General features: G+C 41.8%; 1 protein-coding gene across 1 annotated transcript in view; it reads right to left on the minus strand.

Moving 5' to 3' along the window:
- Positions 1-433: 433 nt before the first annotated feature.
- Positions 434-23319, minus strand: part of gl (glass) — a 52858-nt gene continuing 29972 nt past the window's right edge. Inside the window, exons 3-6 of the mRNA XM_065216349.1 lie at positions 17838-17968; positions 16997-17119; positions 1315-2403; positions 434-1255 (exon numbers count right to left, since the gene is read on the minus strand). Of these exons, the coding sequence (XP_065072421.1) occupies positions 1183-1255; positions 1315-2403; positions 16997-17119; positions 17838-17968 (1416 nt within the window). The 3' untranslated portion in view covers positions 434-1182. The remainder of the gene's footprint in view (positions 1256-1314; positions 2404-16996; positions 17120-17837; positions 17969-23319) is intronic.

The raw sequence follows: 23319 nt of genomic DNA on the forward strand, positions 1-23319 counted from the left end.
CGCTAGATGAGCTAGAGCTACTTTATGATAGAAACCCACAAAAGACATAGAAGATTGTTCGAAGATTTTATGTAATGTTCCAATCATCTTCTCAGGGTTTGGCGAAAATGTAAAAATGCTTAAGGAAAACAGGAAGAGTACTTCAGCATTTTTACCGAGATATCTTTTGCGGATTTCTATCAGCCATGTTATGTTATGAACCCCGTCGCATGCACAATACAAGATAGCATAGAGCCCGCCAAGAAAATACCAATTTTGTAGACAACGATTTAGACTTGAAGAATGCTTTAAAACCTCGATAAAACTGGCCGGTCTTGAACGTGTGTGACTGGAAGCGATTGGCTCAGGATCGAGTCCAGTGGAAAAGAATTCCCAGTTGAGCGGGGTTCTCTACAATTGAAACGACATATTATTTAAAAGTTACTGGATTTATTTCAGTACAGTTATCTTGAATCACACAAAACTCTTCCATCATCCTTCGTACAAACTACTTGGAACATGTACAGAAAACAGTTAGGAGTATCCTAGAATGCTACCAATGTCTAAATTTTCCTTCATGTTGCTAGTTGATAACCTGGTTGCTCGTTGATTCGCCATTAGTTACAATTTCCTGTTTGTGTACCTTTCAAAAAAACGCTGACTAGAATTAACGATTAACGACTGCTGCGCGCTGCTTGACACCTAACAATCAGAACTGCTATTACACAAGTATATTGAGATATTGATTGTGACCTTCCATAGCTGAAGGAATGCGCGTGAGATGCGAAGTAGAAAGACGAGAGCTTAAAATATATTCACAAAGTTGTTCCTAAACAGGTTAATATCATCGTATTTGTTGCGCTGCTGTTGATAGTGGTGGTACTCTTCAAAGTAGGACAGCTGGTGATGATGATGCGGTGGCGGTGGGAATGGTTTGAAGTTGAAGCTGTTGTAGGAATTGCTGGCGCTGGTTCCGACAGGGGAAAATGGCATGCTGCTTCCGTAGTTGGAGCCTGTCGATGTGCTTGTCGTTCCCGTGGCGGTCGGAGCACCTACACCAACGGATTGTACGGCTGCCGGGGCCATCAATGCAGACGAAGTGCGACTGTAGTGATGGAGCGCGTTCTGAGGAGATTGGCCGTAGGGGTGCGTAAAAGACCCCGGAGGAAGAGGTGGAGGCGGTTGCTGCGTTTGTTTCTGCTGTCATGTCATGAGAGCCTGTCCATTTGTTCCATGAACGCGCATATGGCGGTTAAGGTTGCCGGACTGGGAGAACCTAGAATTAAAGGAATGTATTGAAATCAAAGCGAACCGTCGGTTTTGACAGTAACCTACCTCAGCAAGCACAGCTTACACTGATAGGGTTTTTCGCCGCTGTGTATTCTCAGATGCTTGGTAAGTGTGGAGCTGTCGCTGAAGGCTTTCTTACAGGCCCGGCAGCGATAGGGTCGCTCTCCAGAGTGAGTGCGCATGTGGGTTGTGACGCTAGAACTTTGCGAGAAACGTCGATCGCAAATCGGACACCGGAACGGTTTCTGCCCCGTGTGAGTGCGAATGTGAGCGGCCAAATTGGCAGCCTGACTGAAACTCTTGTTACAGTCCGAACACCGGTACGGGCGCTCCCCGGAGTGTGTTCGAAGGTGTGTTTTGAGCGTGCTTGGCCTGGCGTACGTTTTGCCACATAGCCGACAGAGGTTCGGCTTGTTGTCTCCGTTTTGACCGTCGCTGCCGCTTCCGTCTTCCTCCTCGTAGTTGATTCCCAACGACTTTTCCGTTTTCATTTTCAGTTGAAAATCGGTCTGTTCGTATTCCGGAGGAGTCTTTGGTGGCGAGTAGTCTGCCGCGTTCGGTTGATAGTACGATTTATGGTGGTGCGACTGTAAGCTGGAATTCTTTGAGGATTCCAGTATTGGTGATAGATTCTGCGTTTGATTTTGTGGCCTAAAGTCAGCGGTGAACGAGTAGGTAGCACCAGCCGGATACGGCACTGGACTGAGCAATGGTGGATACAGGACATTCACCGAGGATGACGGAGTCTGAGGACCCCACTGCATCTGGGAGCACTGCATTGGCATTGTTCCATCCGCTGCACCGTAACCGTGCATTGTCATGTTCATGCTAACGTTCACACTCATGCTCGGATAGATTGGCGTTGAATGTTGTGCACAAGACGTTTCGTAATAGTTCGAGGGATATGATCCACTCTGAGATTGAGCTTGACTGTAGTGCGAATTGTGATTGTGATGGCTAACCGGCGACAGGAGCATCTGCGGGTGGACGGTGTACGAAAGTGATGCCTGCGGAGGGGCAAAGCTGGGCGATGGTGCTTGGGGCAGCTGCTGCGGATCTGGGCTTTGCTTGAGGACGGCGTGTTTCAGCGACAACAGCACATCGGCCACGTCGTGGGTTGGACGTTCGGGTCTGCTGTTGAAGAGACGTCAAAAATGGAATTTTACTCTCTCGATATCAATTTAATATAATTTGAAGTTGAAGATATTGAATCGGTTGTAGAGAATAATGGAGCCGCATGGTCAGTAACAAGGATCGATGAGCTACGATTTCGCGGCCTACACTTTGTATTTTTTTAACAGCAAACTTGGGATCTGTTCCATGGACAACACAGTAAAATCTCATTTGTTAATCATAACATTTTTGTGGTGGATTAAAGAGCTTGGTATGTTCCAGAAAGTGGGGTGCCCTTAGCAAGATCATGTTGAGAAGTCTTCTCTTCTTGTTCGCATTTCAAGCTTATTGCTTAGGGCATATTAGCATATTGCGTGCTCTCAACTTAGTGTTCTAAATGCACTTCCACAGTTATTAATTGAGAGCTTTTGATGCCAATACCAATGCATGAATTTGTATATTGTGTGGCAAGCACAATGATACTCTATGCCCAGGGAAGTCGAGAAAATTTCCAACCCGAAAGATTCCCTCGACCGGACCGGGAATCGAACCCGCCGCCTCCGGCTTGGTAATACCGTGCCTTTACTGACTAGGCTATGAGGCTCCACACATGCTGAGAAGTGTGGTTGCGATTTTCGGATCGTTGAGAAATTTTTCAACGATTCTCGAGTACTTTTTCAAAAGGACTTATATAACACTTCCGCCATATTGAGTAAAACTAAGTTGAAATTCGACAGATTATTTTTTAAACAGTTATGAAAGAATACGTTCAAAAACACTTTTTTTTTGCAGTAGTCAGTGAATGATAATAGTGAACATTCAGAATTAATGGTAAAATCACACTTTTATTTTGGATTACGTGCTTTATTTTGAATTCCGTGCTACTAAGCTGTTGTAAGGCCCTTTACATGCGAACCTAAGTACATATTTACATTGGCTTAAAAAATCTTGAAGTTTGACACCGATATTGATATGGGTCATGTCCCAAATTGGCTACTTCCCCCGGGGAACCCAGAACCTGCTCCAGGTTGGCCTTCGCAACTTGTGATACTGAAAACGATTCTGGAGACATCGCGCTGAAAAATCATGAGGATTGACTGATGCAAAATTTAACATTTTCGGTGCACAGTGCTCAAACGGTTCCAAATCGGGTCCTGATTAACCTCCCAAAATTTGAATTCATTTGGTAAGAAACTGGCAAGACACAAACCGTTTAAAGTTTACATGGAAATTACTATGGGAAAACCAAATGTTTTGTTCATATCCATCTAACAATTCACCAGATCGGTTTGCTTTAAAAAATGATAACTGAGCTTGTAGCAAATTTTCCAACTACAACTTTGTTCCAGATCACTTTTCGATAGAAAGTAAGCATCAACAGTTATAATTGATTCAAGCCACTGATTTCTTATGATTATGCTCAATCAACTGTTTAGCAGGCAACCTTGGCGTTTCTGGCTCGTAGAATAGAGCACCAAAATCATGACTTCTATGTCACACTGCAGACAACAGTGTTGCCCACAAAACAGTTGCTTGATCATGCCATCATATTATCAATCTCTTAAACAATTAATAACTATTTTAATTGACGTTTGGCTTACAAACTAAAATCTGCAAAGTTGTAGCTTAGAAAATTTTCCATAAGAATAGCTATAGAACTTTTGATCTGTGCAATATAGAAAAATGCTACAAGACAACTAACGAAAAGTTTAAATTTCGTATAGTAATTTCCATACAAAATTCAAATGGTTTGTGCCTAGACAGTTTCTTACGAAATTAGTTCAAATTTTGGGAGGCTAATCAGGACCCGACTTGGGACCGTTTGAGCACTGTGGAGCGAGAATGTCAAATTTTGTATCATTCAAATACCCATATTGACGTGATTCAAAAGATTAACATTACTGGTCACTTTACCGGAACCGATTTCAAGGAAATTGACAAACCTCGGTTGTTTCGCAACAGATCTTGGATCTGTAGCCAGCATATAATAGCATAGCAGAAATAGTGCGAAATAGGTTAGTGAAGTCATGGTCACCAAAAAAGGAAATCGATGAAGAGAATTGACTTTCAACCCTCGGCTTCTAAGTCCCTTACTTCTGAAGGTGCGTGAAAGAGCCCGGCACGGCCGGTGTTGATGTTGGTTCGCTCGCAATTATTTTTGCAAAAAAAAATAAGTGTTTTCGACCGAAATTGATACCGAAAATGTATCAAAAGTGCTTCTGAACGTGTTTCGCAGTTGGATGTGATGAAATTCGTGCATTCCCGGTTGATTTTCAGTGGAAATTCCGTATCACAAAATTGCTCACTGAGTTCCTTTTTTTTTGCCGTTTGAAGATGACGGGTTTGCTTTCGCGAGTGACGTTTATTGGATCTGTTTCTTAGCACGGGTGTGTTTTTTGTAACCAGCGGTGTGCAAGTGTGCTTATCGGGTGGCCAGTTCACCGTGTTCGGATGTTACGCTTTCGTAAATTAGCTGGGGAAAGTGCTGATAATGTGTCCGCCGCGAGTTTAGCTAAAGTGTGACTGTATCAGTGATTGTTTTCATTGGGAAAATTTTCCGCTATGAAGTTTTTTTTTCCCGACGAAAACATTTTGCGTATATGTATACGTAACGTAGTGTGCGTACGATAAACGTCAGCAATCTCTAGTTTTAAATAGAAATATAGAAGCGATAAAGTTGACGTGCCATGCCATTTCTCTTTAAGTTGGAGGAGAGGGAGAGACGACTTGAGAAACGATTCTCGAACAGTTCTATTTCTCTCTTCATTTCTCTCGTGTCGCTCGCTCTTCTAATTTATCGGGTGGTGGTGGTGGTGGTGGAGGCCTCGCGCGTGGAGGAGAGAGAGTTATTATAGAGAAAGGAGAATTAGGATATCGGCATTCCATTGAAGTAAATAAGTGTGAAGAGTTTTAACAGCAAAAAAATAATTTTGATATCACATCAAAGTGGATGCACTACAATCATGTCGAAAATATGGTGTAATATTACTTGCTAAAAAGGACAAAATTATCATTAATACAATGCATGACATTACGGTGCTTTTACTGCATTTGTTTATTTATGTGGTTATAAAAATTACATGAAATTTTCGACACGATTGTAGCATAGAGGTAACTCTAAGACCACTGGGTCCCGAAGAAAATCATTATTATTTTTGGCTCACTAAGTACCAGAACAACGGTCCCAAGCAGTCCCAAGCTATTTCACTCACCCCTGCATGTTCTGCATGAATCCACACACCCCTGATGTTATCTGTCAAACTTTCATAGCGAATCAAAACAAACATAGTGTAGTAATAGAATTTCAACTAGAATAGGGTACGTTAATCGTTTGCTTGGGACCAATAGGCTACTAAAGTGGTGAGCCAATTTAAAATCGTTAGTTTCGTATTGATTGTTGATTGTAGTGCATCCACTTTGATGTGATATCAAAATAATTTTTTTGCTGTGAGGTTAAGGTGCTCATACACGGCATGATCCGGCGCAGCGTTTATGGTGGTGCGTCGTTTTTATTAAAATCATTTAATTAACATTAAAAAATTTAATTACCAGTTTTTAGGATGCTAGAAACCTAAAAAGTACCATACTCGAATGATGGACCAACTGATGGATCTATTCCACAGATAATTCCCTGAACACGTATTAGCGCTTTTCGGTCATGGGAGAGGTGGTCGTTTTGCTTTAAGTTTTATGTTTTACAGGTAATTGAAAACCAGCTATTGATGAGCAAACAACAGCAGTAATTTATAAAGCATTCATATTAATTTAGTTTTTTTATTGATGACATTATGCTTGATGGTGCCAAATCTTCCGCTTAATCGTATTATCTCACTAACTTTATTCATGTTTCTGCAGTATAGCACCTGTGGATTATGAGATGCTCGATGAAGGATCGATTTTGCTTACTGAGCAGACAATCATGGATTTAACCCCAAGCTCTTCCACAGCACAAGAAATCGCCACCAACATTTGTATATTTGATATTGAAAATTAACCTCGGAGATTATTTGCATATCATGCAAAAACGTAGTCCTGTATTGTCGCGATGCGTTATGCTTCTGAGATGCTCGATGACCCTGGAGGGATCGTTTTTGCTTACTGAGCAGAAAATCATGGGCTTAATCCCAAGCTCTCCGTCATGACTCTTAAAATTCATGTTCACTAAACAAAATGAATATGTTCTTTCGATAGCCGGCTATCGAGAAATTAAATAAACAACAAATAAACTATACATACTTTTGGTTGCATCGCCAACTTGAGGTGAATCCTAACCGAATACCCTACCCAACCCTCCAACTCCGTAGCACTTATGAGGGTGTCGCTAAGTCGGTGGCCTCTCGTTAAATAAGTACTACATCAACATTTCCTTCCCTATCCCTAGTTATGGTAAAGATGGGCGTGGCCGGGAATAGCGACAGTCATGCTTCTGTTACTCTTGTTTAGATTGGAATCAATGTTTACTCCCCAGCATTATTCCTGAAAGTAGTCTAACTGAGAATTTCAGAAGCGACGTGAGTGTCACTAGTATCCAATCTACGAAGTATATCATAACAACGCTAACGCTAATGTGTCCGCCGCGAGTTTTGGTGGTGATTCGGTGACCGACGTTGCCGTGAATCAGCGAGTTTACGGCTTGCAAAAGTGCTCGTCTGCTGGTCTCTCGCCAGTGTCGGAGATTGTGAGCAAGCTGAAGGATGCCTCGCTGGATACGCCCAAGACAAAACGGGCGGTAGCTGGTGGCCGTTAACGGTTCCTGGGGAAAACACTAGACGCGAACCTCCTCCCAGACAGTGCTGAGATTTGTCATTGTCATTGACAGACTTTCGCGCGATATTGACAAAATTGTTCGTCACATAGTCACTGACAGACTTGATCCTCAAAAAACCTTCGTCAAAATCTCATTCATTTTTTCGTCAATGACAAAGATTCACCTGGTAACAAAAAGTGTAATTTAGTACATTCTGTGTCACATTATTGTTATCCAAGTAGCTCAGGACGTAGATACTTGTTCATTAAAATTGATCCATGTAATTGTTCTGCTCAAGTTATTTAATTTCATTACAAATTTAGCTAATAAACAAATCTGCACATGTTCGTCACTGACACCATTGTCATTGACAATTGACATGGTTTGCCTTGACTATGACTGTTAGCTCAAATGAGTGACCAAAGCAGAATTGTCAATATCACCGTGTACTGTCGAAATTTTGCAGCACTGCTCCCAGATGACCGTGGCAATGCAGGAAGTATTACAACAAAGGTAATTGCTATTAGAGATTTTTGCAAACAGTGACAGATAGCAGACATAAAGCTCAAGTGGAGGTGCCGGGCAAAGGTGTAATATTATAGACAAATGGTAAGTTACAAATTCGCTGTTGTCGTTGTCGTAGGTGCCGTCGTATTTGTCGTCGTAATCGCCGTAGGCAGTACCGTTAGTAAATTTAAAATTAACCATCAACCGCTGAAACTATTTGAATTATCGTGTATTTCTGTTGTTCATTACCAAGTGAAATTCGAGAACGTAATTTCATTTGAATAGCTTGTTTAACCAGAGCTTAAACAATCGTCACGTCGGTCATAGCTTGTTATGATTGCTTGAACCATGCGTAAAGAGCAAATCGAAACATTGAACGTCGCATGAAAGTGGAACTTAATGAAGGCCTAAGTACTCTTTCGTAGCTTTTAGTTTTAGGATTTGAAAGATCGTCGGTTGCAGTGGCTTGCTTACTGAGCAGAAAAACGCGGTCCCAGGTCCTTTCATATTAAAAATGTATGGTAAGATCGCTTGTTTATCGTGTATTTTGAAAAACTTTTCGTTACCGTCGGTGCCGGGTTTGAATAGTTATAACAACTTGAGTAACGGTATAATGTGATATGAGGGGCTCGGTGGCCTTAAAGCAACCGTTTTTGCTTACTGAGCAGAACATCCTGAGTCTAATCTCAAGCCCATCCACATTCAAGATTCGTCAATCGTTTTATTTGTTAACATGACTACATGGTAATAACAGCAACTCGATGATTAAAAAGGAGCTCGTCTGCCTAGTGGTAAACGTAAACCAACAATCAATACGAAACTAACGATTTTAAATTGGTTCACTCCTTGACTAGCCTATTGGTCCCAAGCAAACGATAAACGTATCCCATTCTAGTCAAAATTCTAGTACTACGCAATGTTTGTTTTGATTCGCTATTAAAGTTTGACAGATAAAATGAGGGGTTATTGCTTTTTCCGACGTTTCGAGGGGTGAATCAATTAGCTTGGGACCGAAGAGAGTACCAGAGCTAAGTCAAAAAGTTGAGCACGTTATTTCGGGACCTTCTAGTCTTAGAGTTAACCTCTATGCTATTACCCAATATCCCAGTGATTCCTCGTGGAAGTGCAGAGGTGTTCTCGGCTTCCATTAAAGCGAGTGTCACGTCAACACATTCCTACCCCTTCCTTTCTTGACCTGTGTTCGGGCGCGGTTGGCGCTGGTATTGCTTAGTTTGAGATCACAAGTTTTTACATATTGAGGATGATTTCTAGTCCCAAACATCGTCTATTGGTTCTCTGTGTAATTACAGCTGGTTGGTTGGTTGTCTTTATTAAGGAGATTTTCAGCCAGACGCTGGTTCATCTCCGCCAGTAAAGGGCGAACACGAAATTATTGCGACACATTCAACAGGGCATAACTTTTTTACCATTGGGTAAAAATCAACCAAATTTTGCACACTTTCTCATTGATGTGTATTGTGTACATGCTGTCAAACTCGAAGTCGTGTTTTTCGATTCAACGAAAATGGAGGTGAACCAACGCGAGTTGAGAGAACAAATTCTTTCCAAACACCTGGAATTTCCTGACCTGTCGCACCGGCAGTTGGGAAAAATGTTGAACATTCACCATTCAACCGTCTCCAGAGTGTTGAAGCGGTTCCAGGAGCGGTTGACGTTGGACCACGGCAAAGGAGCTGGAAGAAAACCGGGACCGGAGAACAAAAAGACGGAGGGAAAGGTGAAGCGGATGATTAAAGCAAATCCCAACGTCTCAAGCCGTGATTTGGCTAAAAAGATCGGCATGTCGCAGAGCTACGTCCAGAATGCAAAGAAGAGAGCTGGACTACATACATACAAGGTACAGAACTTCCCAAACCGCGATGAGCGGCAACAATCGACGACTAAAACTCGGGCACGGAAGCTCTACGAGAAGATGCTGACAAAATATGGCTGCTGTGTGATGGACGACGAAACGTATATAAAAGCCGATTTTAAGCAAATTCCGGGGTTGGAGTTTTTTGGATTATCAATCGTATCTTGCCTAAATTTAATGTTTTTTCCATATTTTTCTAGTTGAATTTATTTTTTATTGAGCTCACTGGGCCGTATGAATAAAAAGAGTTTACTTTACTTTCCCGTGCTTTTCTTACGGGAAAAGTAAAGTAAACGCTTTTATTCATACGACCTACTATCTGATGTATTGTTATAGTATTTTAAAATGTTTGAATGTGTTATTATTGACAATCTGAAAAGACGTGAAGGTTTTGTGCCTACGAGAGAAGAAATAACATGATTTTTTCACTCCCGCGGGCTTTTCCCCTCACCATTCAAAAAATAAAAAGAAACCCGTTAAACATATTCACAGTCTCAGCATACTCATTCTCACAACACTGAAAAAAACCATGCACGAATATTCATTCCAAACTATGATTTCACACATTATAAACAACATTTTACACATGAGAACATCTTATCGATCAGAATGGATTGTGCATATGTTTAGGAACAACCGAATTCTTGGGCCAAAGGAGCAACAGGATCGAGCGTTAACGTATCGCAAATCCGGAATATGAAGACGGTTTTGAATAATATGTTTAGGTAATGGGCAGCAACAACGGTCAACGGATAAATGATTTACAGGTTTTATTTCTTAAATACTTGACATAACGATTGCCAGCAACGCCGGCTGGGCGTATCCTATGGCTTACCCTCCCTACTAACAAAATTCCACCCTTACCGTGACACTTATGAGGGGTCGTAGAGTTCTCTGCATCTCTCTTAAGTAAGTGTCGGACTAACATTCCTCCCCCATCCCCGACAGGTGCAAGGACGTGGCCAGGACAGCTCTGGTCTGTTGGAGGGAAACACATCCTTTATCTAAGAGGTAGTAATTAATCACAAATTACTATCTAACAGCAACGGATGAGGATGCGCCTCCTTCTTAGCAACAGTTTAGAGCTCGTACCACCTACGACATTGTGCAACCTGGTTTATGCTATGCTATGCTATGCTATGCTATTCCGGGGTTGGAGTTTTTCACCGGCAAGAGCAAGTTCGATGTGGACGACAAATTTAAGAAGAAGAAAATGTCGAAGTCCGCCTCCAAATATCTCATTTGACAGGCCATCTGCTCTTGCGGACTGAGGAGTGAGCCTTTCGTGACAAAGGGCACAGTAAATGGCGAGATCTACAAATCTGAGTGCCTCGAGAAGCGCCTTTTGCCGTTCTTGCAGCAGCACGACGAAGCTCCGCTATTTTGGCCAGATTTGGCATCATGCCACTATTCTAAAAGTGTCCTAGAGTGGTATGAGGCCAATTCTGTCCATTTTGTTCCAAAGGACATGAATCCGCCAAACTGTCCGGAGCTGCGCCCGGTTGAGCAGTACTGGGCAATAATGAAGCGGGAACTTCGGAAGAGCAAGAAGACAGTCAAAGACGAGAAGGACATGTTAAGAAAATGAAAAAAAAACTGAGAAACTGGTACCGGATGACACTGTAAAGACTTTGATGGAGGGCATCAAGCGAAAATGCGTTCAATTTTACACTCAAGGCTCCATCGATTAATTTTTCTTTTGATTTTTGAAGTAAATATATGTATTAAACTACCCTAAAATTTTGCTTTGATTCTAAACATTATAAGAAAATTGGCATGACATTTTCGGTGTCGCAATAATTTCGTGTTCGCCCTTTAATTACAGCTGGTCTGGCAATAACAGAGTAGCAACCGTGGGCGGTCAATCATGCTCATTCTAAGTCCCTTGATTCAGTCGTCCTCATAGCAATGAACACTAGCATCGCACCGCGTTTGGTTCTTGGGTTATAGTACGTTCAGACTACAGAGTTATAACATGTTATAGCGCTATCTTGATGGTGGTTTCTGTGTTGCAATTATTTGACAACCGTTATAACACGTTATAACTCTCCAGTCTGTAATAGTACGTTCAGACTACAGATTTATAACATGTTAGAGCGCTATCTTGATGGTGGTTTCTGTGTTGCAACCGTTATAAAATGTATAACTCTCCAGTCTGGACAGCGTTTAAAGCGTTTTACACTTGCTGGTTGCAATTCTGCTGTTCGACACTTTCAAAGGACCACCAAAAAACATGAAATTACATCTTTTTTCTAGGGATACCCAAAAGTCTAATTATTCGATTAACGATTAATCGTAAAGATTTTTCCAGCTATTCGATTAAATATTTATCGAATTTTCCATTATTCGCGCGCGTAACCGACATCCCTTCTTATTTCTACTCGTTTGATTTAGCGCAGTAGAGAAAATAAATAAAAGTACTAATTTATCTGAACAGGCATAGAGAAAGAACCATGACGTAAAACAGGATCATAAATTCGCCGAAGGATTAGTAATTTCCATTTAATTCCACTACCTTATTTGCTTATCCTGACAGATACGCGTATTTCGTCTACAATGTGCAGGCTTCTTCAGTATCTTGTACTAATACTCGACTCGAAAATTAAATGGAAATTACTAATCCTTCCCTTTCTCTTTATACAGGAATTCCACTAAGCCGCCTTCATTCATCAGGACTCATATCAAAAGGTTCTTTTCAGGGCAATCATAGTCATACTAAAGAGTATAAACAGAGAGAACCCCGCTCAAATTCCTATTCCTACACAAAACACAAGCTCCTGCTGCAGTTAACATGTATTAATATAAGACCACAATAACATGTATTATATAAGACCACGTAGTCCTACGTAACCATTGCGTACAATCCCAAGGGACAGCCCTGTAGTTTTATCAATTGAAATCTCTTACCAATATTTTTAGAAAAATCAAAACGTAATTATTTTTGTCGGAACGGTGAACTTCCTCTTAATTCCATTTGATTTGGACACAATTTTTCCTGTCCCGATAATTTTGTCTATCCCCTGTATTTATAAATATGAGGATGGACGAGTTTTGTTTTTTTTTCTTTCTTTATTTTATTGAATTTTAGCCATTGGCTAGTTCTTCACTTTGCAGGAAAAAAATATCAGAGGTATAAGGCCTGCCTTGGAAAAAAACACAGTTGGAATTTACAGAGTTACAAATTTGGGAAACACAGAAGAACAAACTAGTACATTGACATTGAGTTAACTTATTGACTAATCCGAACAAGGCAGAGCTCCACCGTGGAAGGCGGTGCCCCGTCCGGTAGAGATGCCCCGACGACCGAAAGGAAGGAATGAAACATTGAAAAACAAACCAGCGCCCTTCAGGAAGGAGATCAGGGTAGCCAGGATCGGAGTCTTGCGGAAAACTCCTCCACCGAAATCGTGTGGATGCCGGGTGTGACCTGTGCGAAACCTGGAGATGACTCGTTGCTCCTTCAGGTTCCCAAAGGAACTTCCATGGACGCATGCTCTCCTTGATTTTCCTTAGAAGCGGTCCTTGGTTTGCCAACCATTCTTCTTGCCACCTAGCCTGCATGGAAGTTTCGACCCATCGCTTGATGTCCGGAAGGGGAAGTTCATCGGTGTACCTGGCACCAGATGGTTCCACCCCGGCCAGTCAGTCAGCGTCGGAGTTGCCAGTGATGCCACAATGCCCCGGAGCTCAAGCGAATACTGTGTAGGGGGGCATGTCTGATGATCCCTTGAATCCACGGATGAGTGGGCATGTTGGACCGGAGAGCAGATATTACGCTGTGTGAATCAGAGAGGATTAGGACTGGTCGGTCGGATGATGTGATTGCTGCTTCGAAAATCGCCACAGCCTCTGCAGAAAAAACAGTGCATTATGGCGGTAGGCTCAAGCTCGTTGGCGAGATCTTTCCCGCAATGCCTATCCCAACTCCGTTGTGCGATTTGGACCCGTCCGTAAAACGGTGCGTATGCCTGGGGTACCCGGAGTTTAGCATCTCCGCGACGGCATGTTTGAGCGCCGGCGAGTTGTCTCCTGCCCTTAATTCCACTTTCGATGTTTAACGATTGCCAACTTTTTCCTCCCAGTCAGTGGCTCTTGGCTATTGGGGGGAGGTCAGTATTGGCTGCTGTACGGAGAATTCTGTTTCCCTCCTCGAGGAGATAGATCCATTCGTTACCCGATGATTTGATGGCGTCTGTGGTGTCGATTCAACACCGGAAAGGAAGTACACCGACTTCAGCACAGGCTGTGTCGGCCGGCGTCGAGGGCAGGAGACCTGAAACTACGCGGATGTAGTCGTTGTAAACTGGTGCAAGGACTTGCAACAGTTTGTCCTTGGCCATTGCGGTGAGCTCCAGACCGTAGAGTAGACGACTGTCAATAACAGCCTTGGCTACATGCAGCCGGATAGCTTGGTTGTTAGTGCGGTGCGGCATGGAGATTGTTTTGATAAGGTTTATGCGGGTCTTGCAACTATCCTTAACGCTCTGGAAGTGTTTCGTGAAGGTTAAGTGTCGATCAACTAGAACGCCCAAGATGCATATCGTTTTTTTTTTCAGGGGGATCGGTTGATCCTCGATCTTGATAGAAGCGCCGCCGAATCGGTGACCTGAAGCGCAGACGTGGCCGACCATTTGGCAACTGCCGATACAGCGGCTTATGCTTGGATGTGGGTCCTTGCGATGCCCCATAATTAGCACGTCATCCGTGTAGACGAGAATGTGGATGTTGAGTGGCAAACGAGTAAAGATCCCGTTCATCGCTATTAGGAAAATCGTCACCGCGATAACCGAGCCTTGCGGCACCCCTGTTTCCTTCGGGAAAGAAGAAGACTTGGTGTTCCCCACGGTGACTTTAAACGATCGTCTTGCCAGAAAGCCTCGGATAAAGGAAAGGATACTTCCCTTGAATCCCCAGGTGATGAGCTCTCGAAGTACTAACGGCGGCCATGCATGCTTGGCATACACAGTTTTTTCTCACGAACTGCCCATTTGCTAATAACTTTTCACAGTGTTGATTCAAATGATAAGATTTACATACTCTTTGCATGTCAACAGTAAACTATGATCCTAATATATCAATTAATTTAAAGATAACTAAACTTTAACAACTGAGTGAAAAGTTATTAACAAATGAACAGTTTTTGTGTACAACTGTGCATGCCAAGCATGCGTCCATGTTCTGTTGAAGGCCTTGGAGATATCCAAGGAGACGATCTCCGCGTGGTGGCCCTTTTCCTACGTGTTCTTTAACAGTTCTCCCAGCGAAGCAAAATACGAGGAGGTTCCCTTTCCTGCCCGGAAGGCGTGCTGCCGGTGGCCAAGATATCAATTTTCCTCCAATGCAGCGCGAAGTCGACGATTGACCATGCGTTCCAGCACCGGTGGAAACTAACGATTTTAAATTAGCTCACTACTTGACTAGCCTATTGGTCCCAAGCAAATCGATTAACGTACCCCATTCCAGTCAAATTTCTAGTACTACACTATGTTAGTTTTGATTCGCTATGCAAGTTTGACAGATAACATGAGGGGTTCGTGGATTTTCCTATGTTTCGAGGGGTGTATCGATTAGCTTGGGACCGAAGATAGTACCAGAGCTGGGACAAAAAGTTGAGCACGTTTCTTCGGGATCTTCTGGTCTTAGAGTTACCTCTATGGTTCCAGCACCTTGCTTGCTTGCTGTCTTGTGGAATTTGGAAATTGGTGATATCCGCAGTAGATGGTCTTGGTGGGCTCATATTGGTTGATAGCGGAAAGCTTGGCAATATAGGTGCCGAGCTCCTCAGCTACGGCATCAAGGTCGAGGATGTTTGTTCCGCCAGTCTCGATTGAGAGCGGTGTGGTGCACCTTTTCCCGCTAAGGGAATTAACTTTTCCCCACAGGTCCGCGGGCGACTGTGAAGCATTTATGCTCTCCAGGATGTCGGTCCAACTATTTCTTTTGGCATCCCGGATAGTCTGCCTGCATTGGTTGTGCCGTTCTCTATATGTTTGTAGGGCTAATTCCTTTTGAGGGTGGTTGGCTGGGAGGCGCTTGACACGCCGAAGTGCCTTTCGTCTAGCTTTTACTGCCGCTTTTGTCTCTTCAGACCACCAGGGTAGGTCGGTATCCAGTTCGATGAAGCGGGAAGGGATGCTTCTTAGAACGCCGATAGCGATAGATTGCAGAATGTTATTGCCCCGTTTAGTGGTCCACTGGTATTTACCCCGGAGCGTTAGATCCATTTGTTCAGTGGTTACCCTATTGATCTCCTGGAGAACAATAATCGATGGAGGATCATTTTGGGTCAGCATTTCCAGGTCACCGAGGTTTTCAACAATATTCTGATATTTTTCAACAAAGCTGTTCATATTCCATTGGAGCAGGAACGGAACTGACGAGACGACGGACGAGTTTTTTTTTCGGTCGTCATGTTTTCATTAGCTTCTGTCATATTTTCATAGATTTTTTGTTGTTTTTTATAAATGATTAAAGGTATACAAACAGTAGGAAGTTAGATATGATTCTCTGATCTGATCTCTCTGCCACTGATTTTTTCCCTTGATTTGTTTTTCGTCAGTCTTGTTTTCTGTAATGCTGTATGCTGTAGGAGGCAGCTCGCACACCTGGACCCTACCTATCGACCCATCAACTCATTGACTGGGGACCAACGGCTTTACTTCCCTTGCCTCAGAAAATCCCGGCGGCGCTGACTGGGATTGAACCCAAGCCTTTTGATCTGCGGCTGTTCGGTGGCAGCACACGAAACATTCAAAAATAACAATCGTCGTTCTTTTTGCGATTTGCAAACTACATAGGGGAAATTTCTTCTTCGGCAATACCTTAACCTATTGTCGTCAGGGGTAAACAAAGTCCTGGAGCACACAAATTTGGCCAATAGATGCTCTGAAACACAATGTATCCACATGCTAAAATTGAGCTCTCAAGGACGTTGTTTACCCTCAGTTGATAATAGAATAAAGTATTGCCGAAGCCGTCAATTACCCTAGTACATTCTTCAACATTTACTGAACATTCAACTGACTGATTCCGTGAATGGTATTTCTAAAAATAATTTGTAACAACAAATAGTTACTTCAACATTTGTGTCATACTGGTATCAATACGATGTTCACAGAAATACACGAGTGACTTCAACGTGTCGAAAGCGATGAAACTGATTTTGCTTGTTCTCCGTTAAAATCAATTTTACAATCGCTAAATTACCCTTAAACGTGGCTAGTACACCTTTCACGCTTCAAAATAGATAATCTGCACTGGAAGCTTATTTGTTCATTTGATCGGATCAGATAAGCATCAAGTAACTATCACGGGAGTAATGAAAACCACACTCCGATCAAATTTAGCCCCTGATTAGTGCCATTTTCCATCAGATCACCTTACATGCGTCAGCGAAAATAGAGACCTGCTAAATGAACTCGTTCCATGCGCTGCAATCCAATTCCCTTCGGCCGTCTACTTAGCTCCTAAAAACGTCGTCAACTTACTTGTACGTAGCACCACAAGGTGAGAAGGGAAACAGGCTGGGCAACGGGTCGATGTCCAATGGTGGCAGCCCTGGGAATGTGCTCATATCTTCGCTCCAGTAGTTGCCTAGGTGGTTTTGTGAACTGTAAATGTCGAATAAATGAGAACAAGATAGGAATGGGATGTGAAAAAATAATGGCAAAATGGTTCCCATCTCCAGCAGCATCCACATCCATTCCAGATCAGTAGTGGTGGTAAGTGGTCAGAGTAAGGCCCTACGTGTAATCGACACCGATCTGGTTTTAGAGTGCAAATACAATGTGCGGTAACCTCAACTGGACTCAGTTGAGTGTGCAAATCTATTTGATAAGAAGCGGACGGTCCCGGGTCCATGTCGTGGCAGTCGCGTAGGTAATTATGTTTCGTTGGCCATGATCCGATGTTAAAATGCGGTTCCCACGATGACGTTTTGGCTTGGTTGACCCTCAACATAGTCTTTCAGCCAAAACGCAAAGAAACTCAATCGGCAGATACTGGCGACATGCGGTTTTCGTACCTACTTCAAATATGTTTGCTCTTTTTATGAGAAATGTATGAGAACCGGTAGATTGAGTGATTACCTTTCACAGTGAGGTAGCTAGTTCTGATCGGGTCCATCACATGAGCCAGCTACAACTCTGCCGCTGATATCTCGTGAACCATAGCTTTGATGCACGGATTACTGCTTTCAGTATTTCAGAGCTACACCGCAACAGTAAACCGAATTACTAAACTGCCTGGCCGGTGGCCAATAAGAGATGGTAACCATTTTTGCATTATTTATTTTTTTTGTGCTGATTTGAATGTTCCTTTCGAACTTACCTGAGCGCACCGTTGTGGTCGAGACAGTTTCCGCAGTCGACGAAATCCGATCCGTGCAGGCCTGGCAATGGAAGAGATGTGCTCTCCTGACAGCTAGAACAACCGCTCCCACCGCAAGAAGATGGACATTCCTGGGGAAAATTTAACAAAAGAGCGGGATTTAATTCTCAGTTAGATGCGGTTTGCCAAAAACCAGAAATATTATCGCAATGCAAATACATTCATTGTTAAAGATGTAGGTAACATCTTGTTGGTTATGTTCGTCTCGTCAGTGGTGATTATTAGATGTTAGGCATTATCATAGGTGGAACAAATATTTATACAATAGATATCTACATGTTACATATTCATTTTTAGGCAGCTTTTATTTCATGCAGTAGAGCAATATAGAGAGGTTGTAGCTAGAATTTGTACGATCCTTATGGAGGGACATCGGGTCCACCATAGGTAGGACTGCTGCAGCGGCACTAGGCACTGCGATCCCGGTGGTTATGAGTGAGGTGATTGAGAGGTGGAATCAATACTATGACGAGCATCTCAACGATGATGCAGCAGAAAACGAAGGTGGCACGGCAACAGACCTGGGAGCACGCGCAGAAGATGACAGGCTACCCGAGCAAAGTCGGTTAACAAAATGAAAGCAAATCGATATTAAAGTTTGCAGTTCCTATCATAATGAAAACTCATTTTGATTTCAATTTTCGCCACAGAAGTCTGATATCATATTGTGCTTTCAATATGCAGTCAAGAGTTTTTAAATCAAAGCAACTTAGGTTGAAGTTCTGCTGTTAATTTCTTGTTTAAAATTTGTTTTAAGTTCATCTGCCGTTGAACTAACGATTATTGTTTATTTGTTTTGTTTAACACATTTTAGGTCATTCGTTACTAGCCCGAGGTGACATTTGGGCTCAAATCTTTCAGCATGAGAAGCATGGATGCTAACCATTTACGACAGGCCCGTATTCAGTCAAACTTTATGAATGCAAAATCAGTAATCAAATTGATTTCATTGAAAGCAGAATTAGTTTTCCGTTTGATTCAACAGTGTAACAGTGATGTCACCTTTGGAAACCTTAATAGGCGATACGTTAACTATTTCAGTGCCAGGTTTTTACGTTAATAGCAGGATCTTGTTTTAGACGTTCCCACGAACTCGTGACATTACTGCCGAAAGTATTAAATCAGTCCAGAAAATTTAACACTTTCGGAAGTGAGTCTATCTTTGAGCGATTCAACATTTTCCCTACTGAACTCAAGCTTTTCTGAAATTATTAAATATGTTATGAGCTGAATACACGGATCCAGTGTTTCCAATTTTCCAGAAGTGATTTAAAACTTTTGTAAAGTTCAGTACTGTTTGAAGTTATTCTGTACGTGCTAAGCTTTTCTGAAATGGTCCAGTACTTTCCAAAGTGATCCTAAGCTTTTCTCAAGTTATTCAGTACTTTCTGCAGGGATTCTAAACTTTTTCAAAGTGATTCCAAACTTTCCTAATATAATGTAATGTCAGTATAGACAGATCTCGTTTTTGGAAACATAGCTATCGCAGTAGCCATGACACTCTTTTTTAATGTGGTTATATAACTCGATATCGAACTAGTGGCCATCGAGTTGTGGAGAGTTGACTGTACTTCATCTATGTTACCAAAATCGAGATCTTTTTGATGTGTCACAATTGAGTGACTTAGCGATAATAATCAATACTCTCTTAAGTTAATCCTGTTGAAAAACTATTGAAAAATTTGTGGAAGTGAGAAGGATCTCTCGATTTTTGATAGTTTACAATTGACCTACATTTGGAAGCGGCCAGCTCTGTTATTGCCTATCGTAAAGTATGTGATTACCAGTTTTTAAACATTGCAGATGTATGCTAGCCCAACGCATCGTTTTTTGCTTCTCTGTTAGGTGATCTGGTAATAACGGATTAGCAACCGCGAGCGGTTAATCATTCTCATGCTCAATACTGTCTGTACTATTTCAAGTTATTCAGTACTTTCTGAAGTTTTTCTGCAGTAATTAAGTACTTTTCAAACTGATTCCGAGATTTTCTAAAGTGTTTCAATTCATTCAGAATAGATTTTGAACTGTTATAAAATGATCATGTGCTCCTCAAAGGGATTCCAAACTTTTCTGAAGTTATTACAAAGTAATTCAGCTCTTGAAAAAGTGATTGTAAACTTGAAAGAACTAATACAGTACTTTCCGAAATTGTGTGAAGTTGTTCAGTTCTTTCCGGATTTTTTTTTTAATTTTTACGAAAGCGATTGCAAACTTTCTGGAAAGATTAAGTATTTTCCAAAGGGAGTCATTCAATAGTATCCGAAGAATTTAAAAGCTTTTCTGAAGTGATTCATTACTTTCATAATTGATTTCAAACTGTCTGGAATTATTCAATACTTTTCGGAGTGATTTCAAACATTTCTGAAGAGATTCAGTACTTTCTGACATGATTCAGTGCCTTTCGAAGTGATTTTGAACATTCTGAAGCGATTCAGTATTTCTGAAGTGATTCCAAACGTTCCTGAAGTGATTCAGTGCATTCCTGACTAATTAAATTATTTTCGAAGTGATTCCGTTCTTGCGGAAATGATTACAAACTTTCTGGGACGATTAAGTACTTTCCAATGTGAATCCGAAATTTTCTGAAGTGATACAATATAATCCGAAGAAATTCCAAGGTTAAAGTGGTTCAACCCTTTCCGAAGTGATTCAGTGCTTTCTGAAATAATTCAGTACTTTCCGAAGTGATCATGAACTTTTCCAACGTGATTCCGAATATTCCTGAAGATATTCAGTATTTTCCGAAGTGATTCCGAACATTTCTGAAGTGATTCAGTGCATTGCTAAGTGATTCAATTATTGTCAAAGTGAAATTTCCGCAATGATTCAGTTCTTTCCAAAGTGATTTCGAATATTTATTAAGTGTTTTGGGTCTTTTCTGAAGTTATTCAGTACTTTGTGAAGTGATTCTCAACATTTATGAAGTGATTCAGAACTTTCTGAAGTGATTCCAAACTGTTCTGATTCGATTCTGTACGTTCAGAAGTGAACATTTCTAAAGTGATACAATACATTCCTAAGTGATTCAGTAGTTTCCGAAGTGATTGAAAACATTTTTGAAGTGATTTAGCACTTCCGAAGTGAGTCCAAACTTTTCTGAAGTGATTTAGAACTTTTCATTAGTTATTCAGTGCTCTCTGAAATGATTCAGTACTTTCCGAAGTGATTCCGAACTATTCTCAAGTGATTCAGTACATTCCGAAGTGATGTCGATCTTTTTTATATGATTCCAAACTACTCTCCCATACCTCACCGTGAAAGAAATTTGAAAGCACCATCATGTCAAAATTTCTATCTTACGCCACTAAGTAGCGCCAACTTTTGTCCGCCAATCAGGATTTGCACCGTTAGTGGTTAACCTCAATCAGTTGAACTTTTTAACAGTTCAGTGGTATTATTTAACTTTTTTTTTTTCCCTGATCAGGGGCACAGGCCACTTCAATTGTACCATTTTTGATTGATTGATTCCGTAACATGTTTAGGGGCAAGGGGCGCAAGCCATTTAAAATTTAACATTATTTTTCAATTTTTCCTGGATCATGTTTACCAGACGCGCAAGATATTTTAATTTTTTTTTTTTATAATGCGTTTATTATTCCAGGCTCATTTGCTGTAGCTTTGCGGAGCCAATATTCATTGATTAGATTACAAAATTACTTAAAACTAACGTTAGTAAAGCGGGGCCGATTACTCGCGGTTATCTCGAGGTTAGGGGGGACAAATTGTAACAAATGGATGGCAGGGTAGGGAATGTGAACATAAGGTTTGGAGAGCAATGTGCTCTTGATCTCGAACTAAGCGACACTCTGATGAAAAAGACAAACATGGGGGTACACCGATTGGCAGCTAACAACTTGGGAGAACACAAGATGACACTAACTACTAGATCCTCAGATCTATCCGTTTTAAAAACACATAAATTAAATTCAAATAGTCGAGGTCTCGGCTCGCCAAGACATCTCTAACGGGTATCGCGGGTTGTTTTTCTCGGGCCCTGAGGGATGTGGATAACTCAGATCTGGCAACACGGTGTAAGGTACATGACCAAACAACATGCTCGATATCATAATAACCCCTGCCACACACACATAAATTGCTGCCTGAGAGCCCAATTCGATAGAAGTGCGAGTCTAACGAGCAGTGATTGGACATAAGCCTTGATATAAAGCGTATAAAGTCGCGGATCATGTCCAACCCTTTGAACCATGGTTTGTTCAACACCTGTGGGAGAATAGAATGTAACCATCTTCCCAATTCACCATCATTCCATTTTTGTTGCCAACTGATGAGGACTTGCTGACGAGTTATGGAGAAAAATTCGTTGAAGGCGATTTGTCGCTCAAAAATATCGTCTTCCATAGCGCCCACCTTAGCCAACGAGTCCGCTTTCTCATTACCCGGAATTGAGTAATGAGATGGGACCCAAGCTAAGGTGATAGTATAGAAGCAGTTAGATAAAGCACTCAGTTTAGATCGTATTTCAGGCAGGAAATACGAGGAGTGCTTCATCGGCCTCATTGAACGAATAGCCTCCAATGAGCTAAGACTATCCGTAAAAATGAAATAATGGTCAGAAGGTAGTGAGACAATTCGCTCTACTGCGTAAAATATAGCTGCGAGTTCCGCAACGTATACTGAGCATGCTTTCTGCAGTTTATAAGAGGCGCTATGAAATTGATTAAATACACCAAATCCAGTGGAAGCATTTATGGTTGACCCATCTGTGAAAAATCTTTTATCGTTACTTACATGGTGGAACTTGTTTGCAAAAATTAAGGGAACAACCATCGACCGATGGTGATCTGCTATTCCATGGATTTCTTGCATCATGGTCAGATCAAAATTTACAGAGGAACTATAGAAGGCTTGAAAGCAATCACGATTGGAGGCTAATGAAGAAGGACCAACCTCCAGCGTCATGTACTCATAGTACAAACTCATGAATCTTGTTTGAGGATTTCGGTCGAGCAGCTTCTCAAAGTTTTCTATTACCAATGGGTTCATTACTTCACAACGGATAAGAAACCGGAAGGACAGTTCCGCGAAACGATCTGTCAGTGGGAGAACACCCGCGAGTACTTCGAGACTCATCGTATGCGTCGAGTGCATACAGCCAAGCGCGATTCGGAAGAAACGGTATTGAACCCGTTGCAGCTTCACGATATGTGTTTTTGCCACGGATTGAAAGCAGAAGCTACCGTACTCTAAAACCGAGAGGATAGTTGTTCGGTACAACCTGATCAGATCTTCCGGGTGGGCTCCCCACCAAGTTCCGGTAATTGTACGAAGAAAATTAATTCTTTGCTGGCATTTTTGTTTCAGATACGCAATATGTTTTCCCCATGTGCATTTGGAATCGAACCAGACACCTAAATACTTGAAAGATATACTTTGAGTGATTGTTCTACCCTTTAGTTGAAGC

This window comes from Ochlerotatus camptorhynchus, unplaced genomic scaffold (genome assembly GCF_037179485.1).
Source record: "Ochlerotatus camptorhynchus isolate MF236.1 unplaced genomic scaffold, CSIRO-AGI_Acam_v1.1 ptg000062l, whole genome shotgun sequence".
Taxonomy (NCBI): domain Eukaryota; kingdom Metazoa; phylum Arthropoda; class Insecta; order Diptera; family Culicidae; genus Ochlerotatus; species Ochlerotatus camptorhynchus.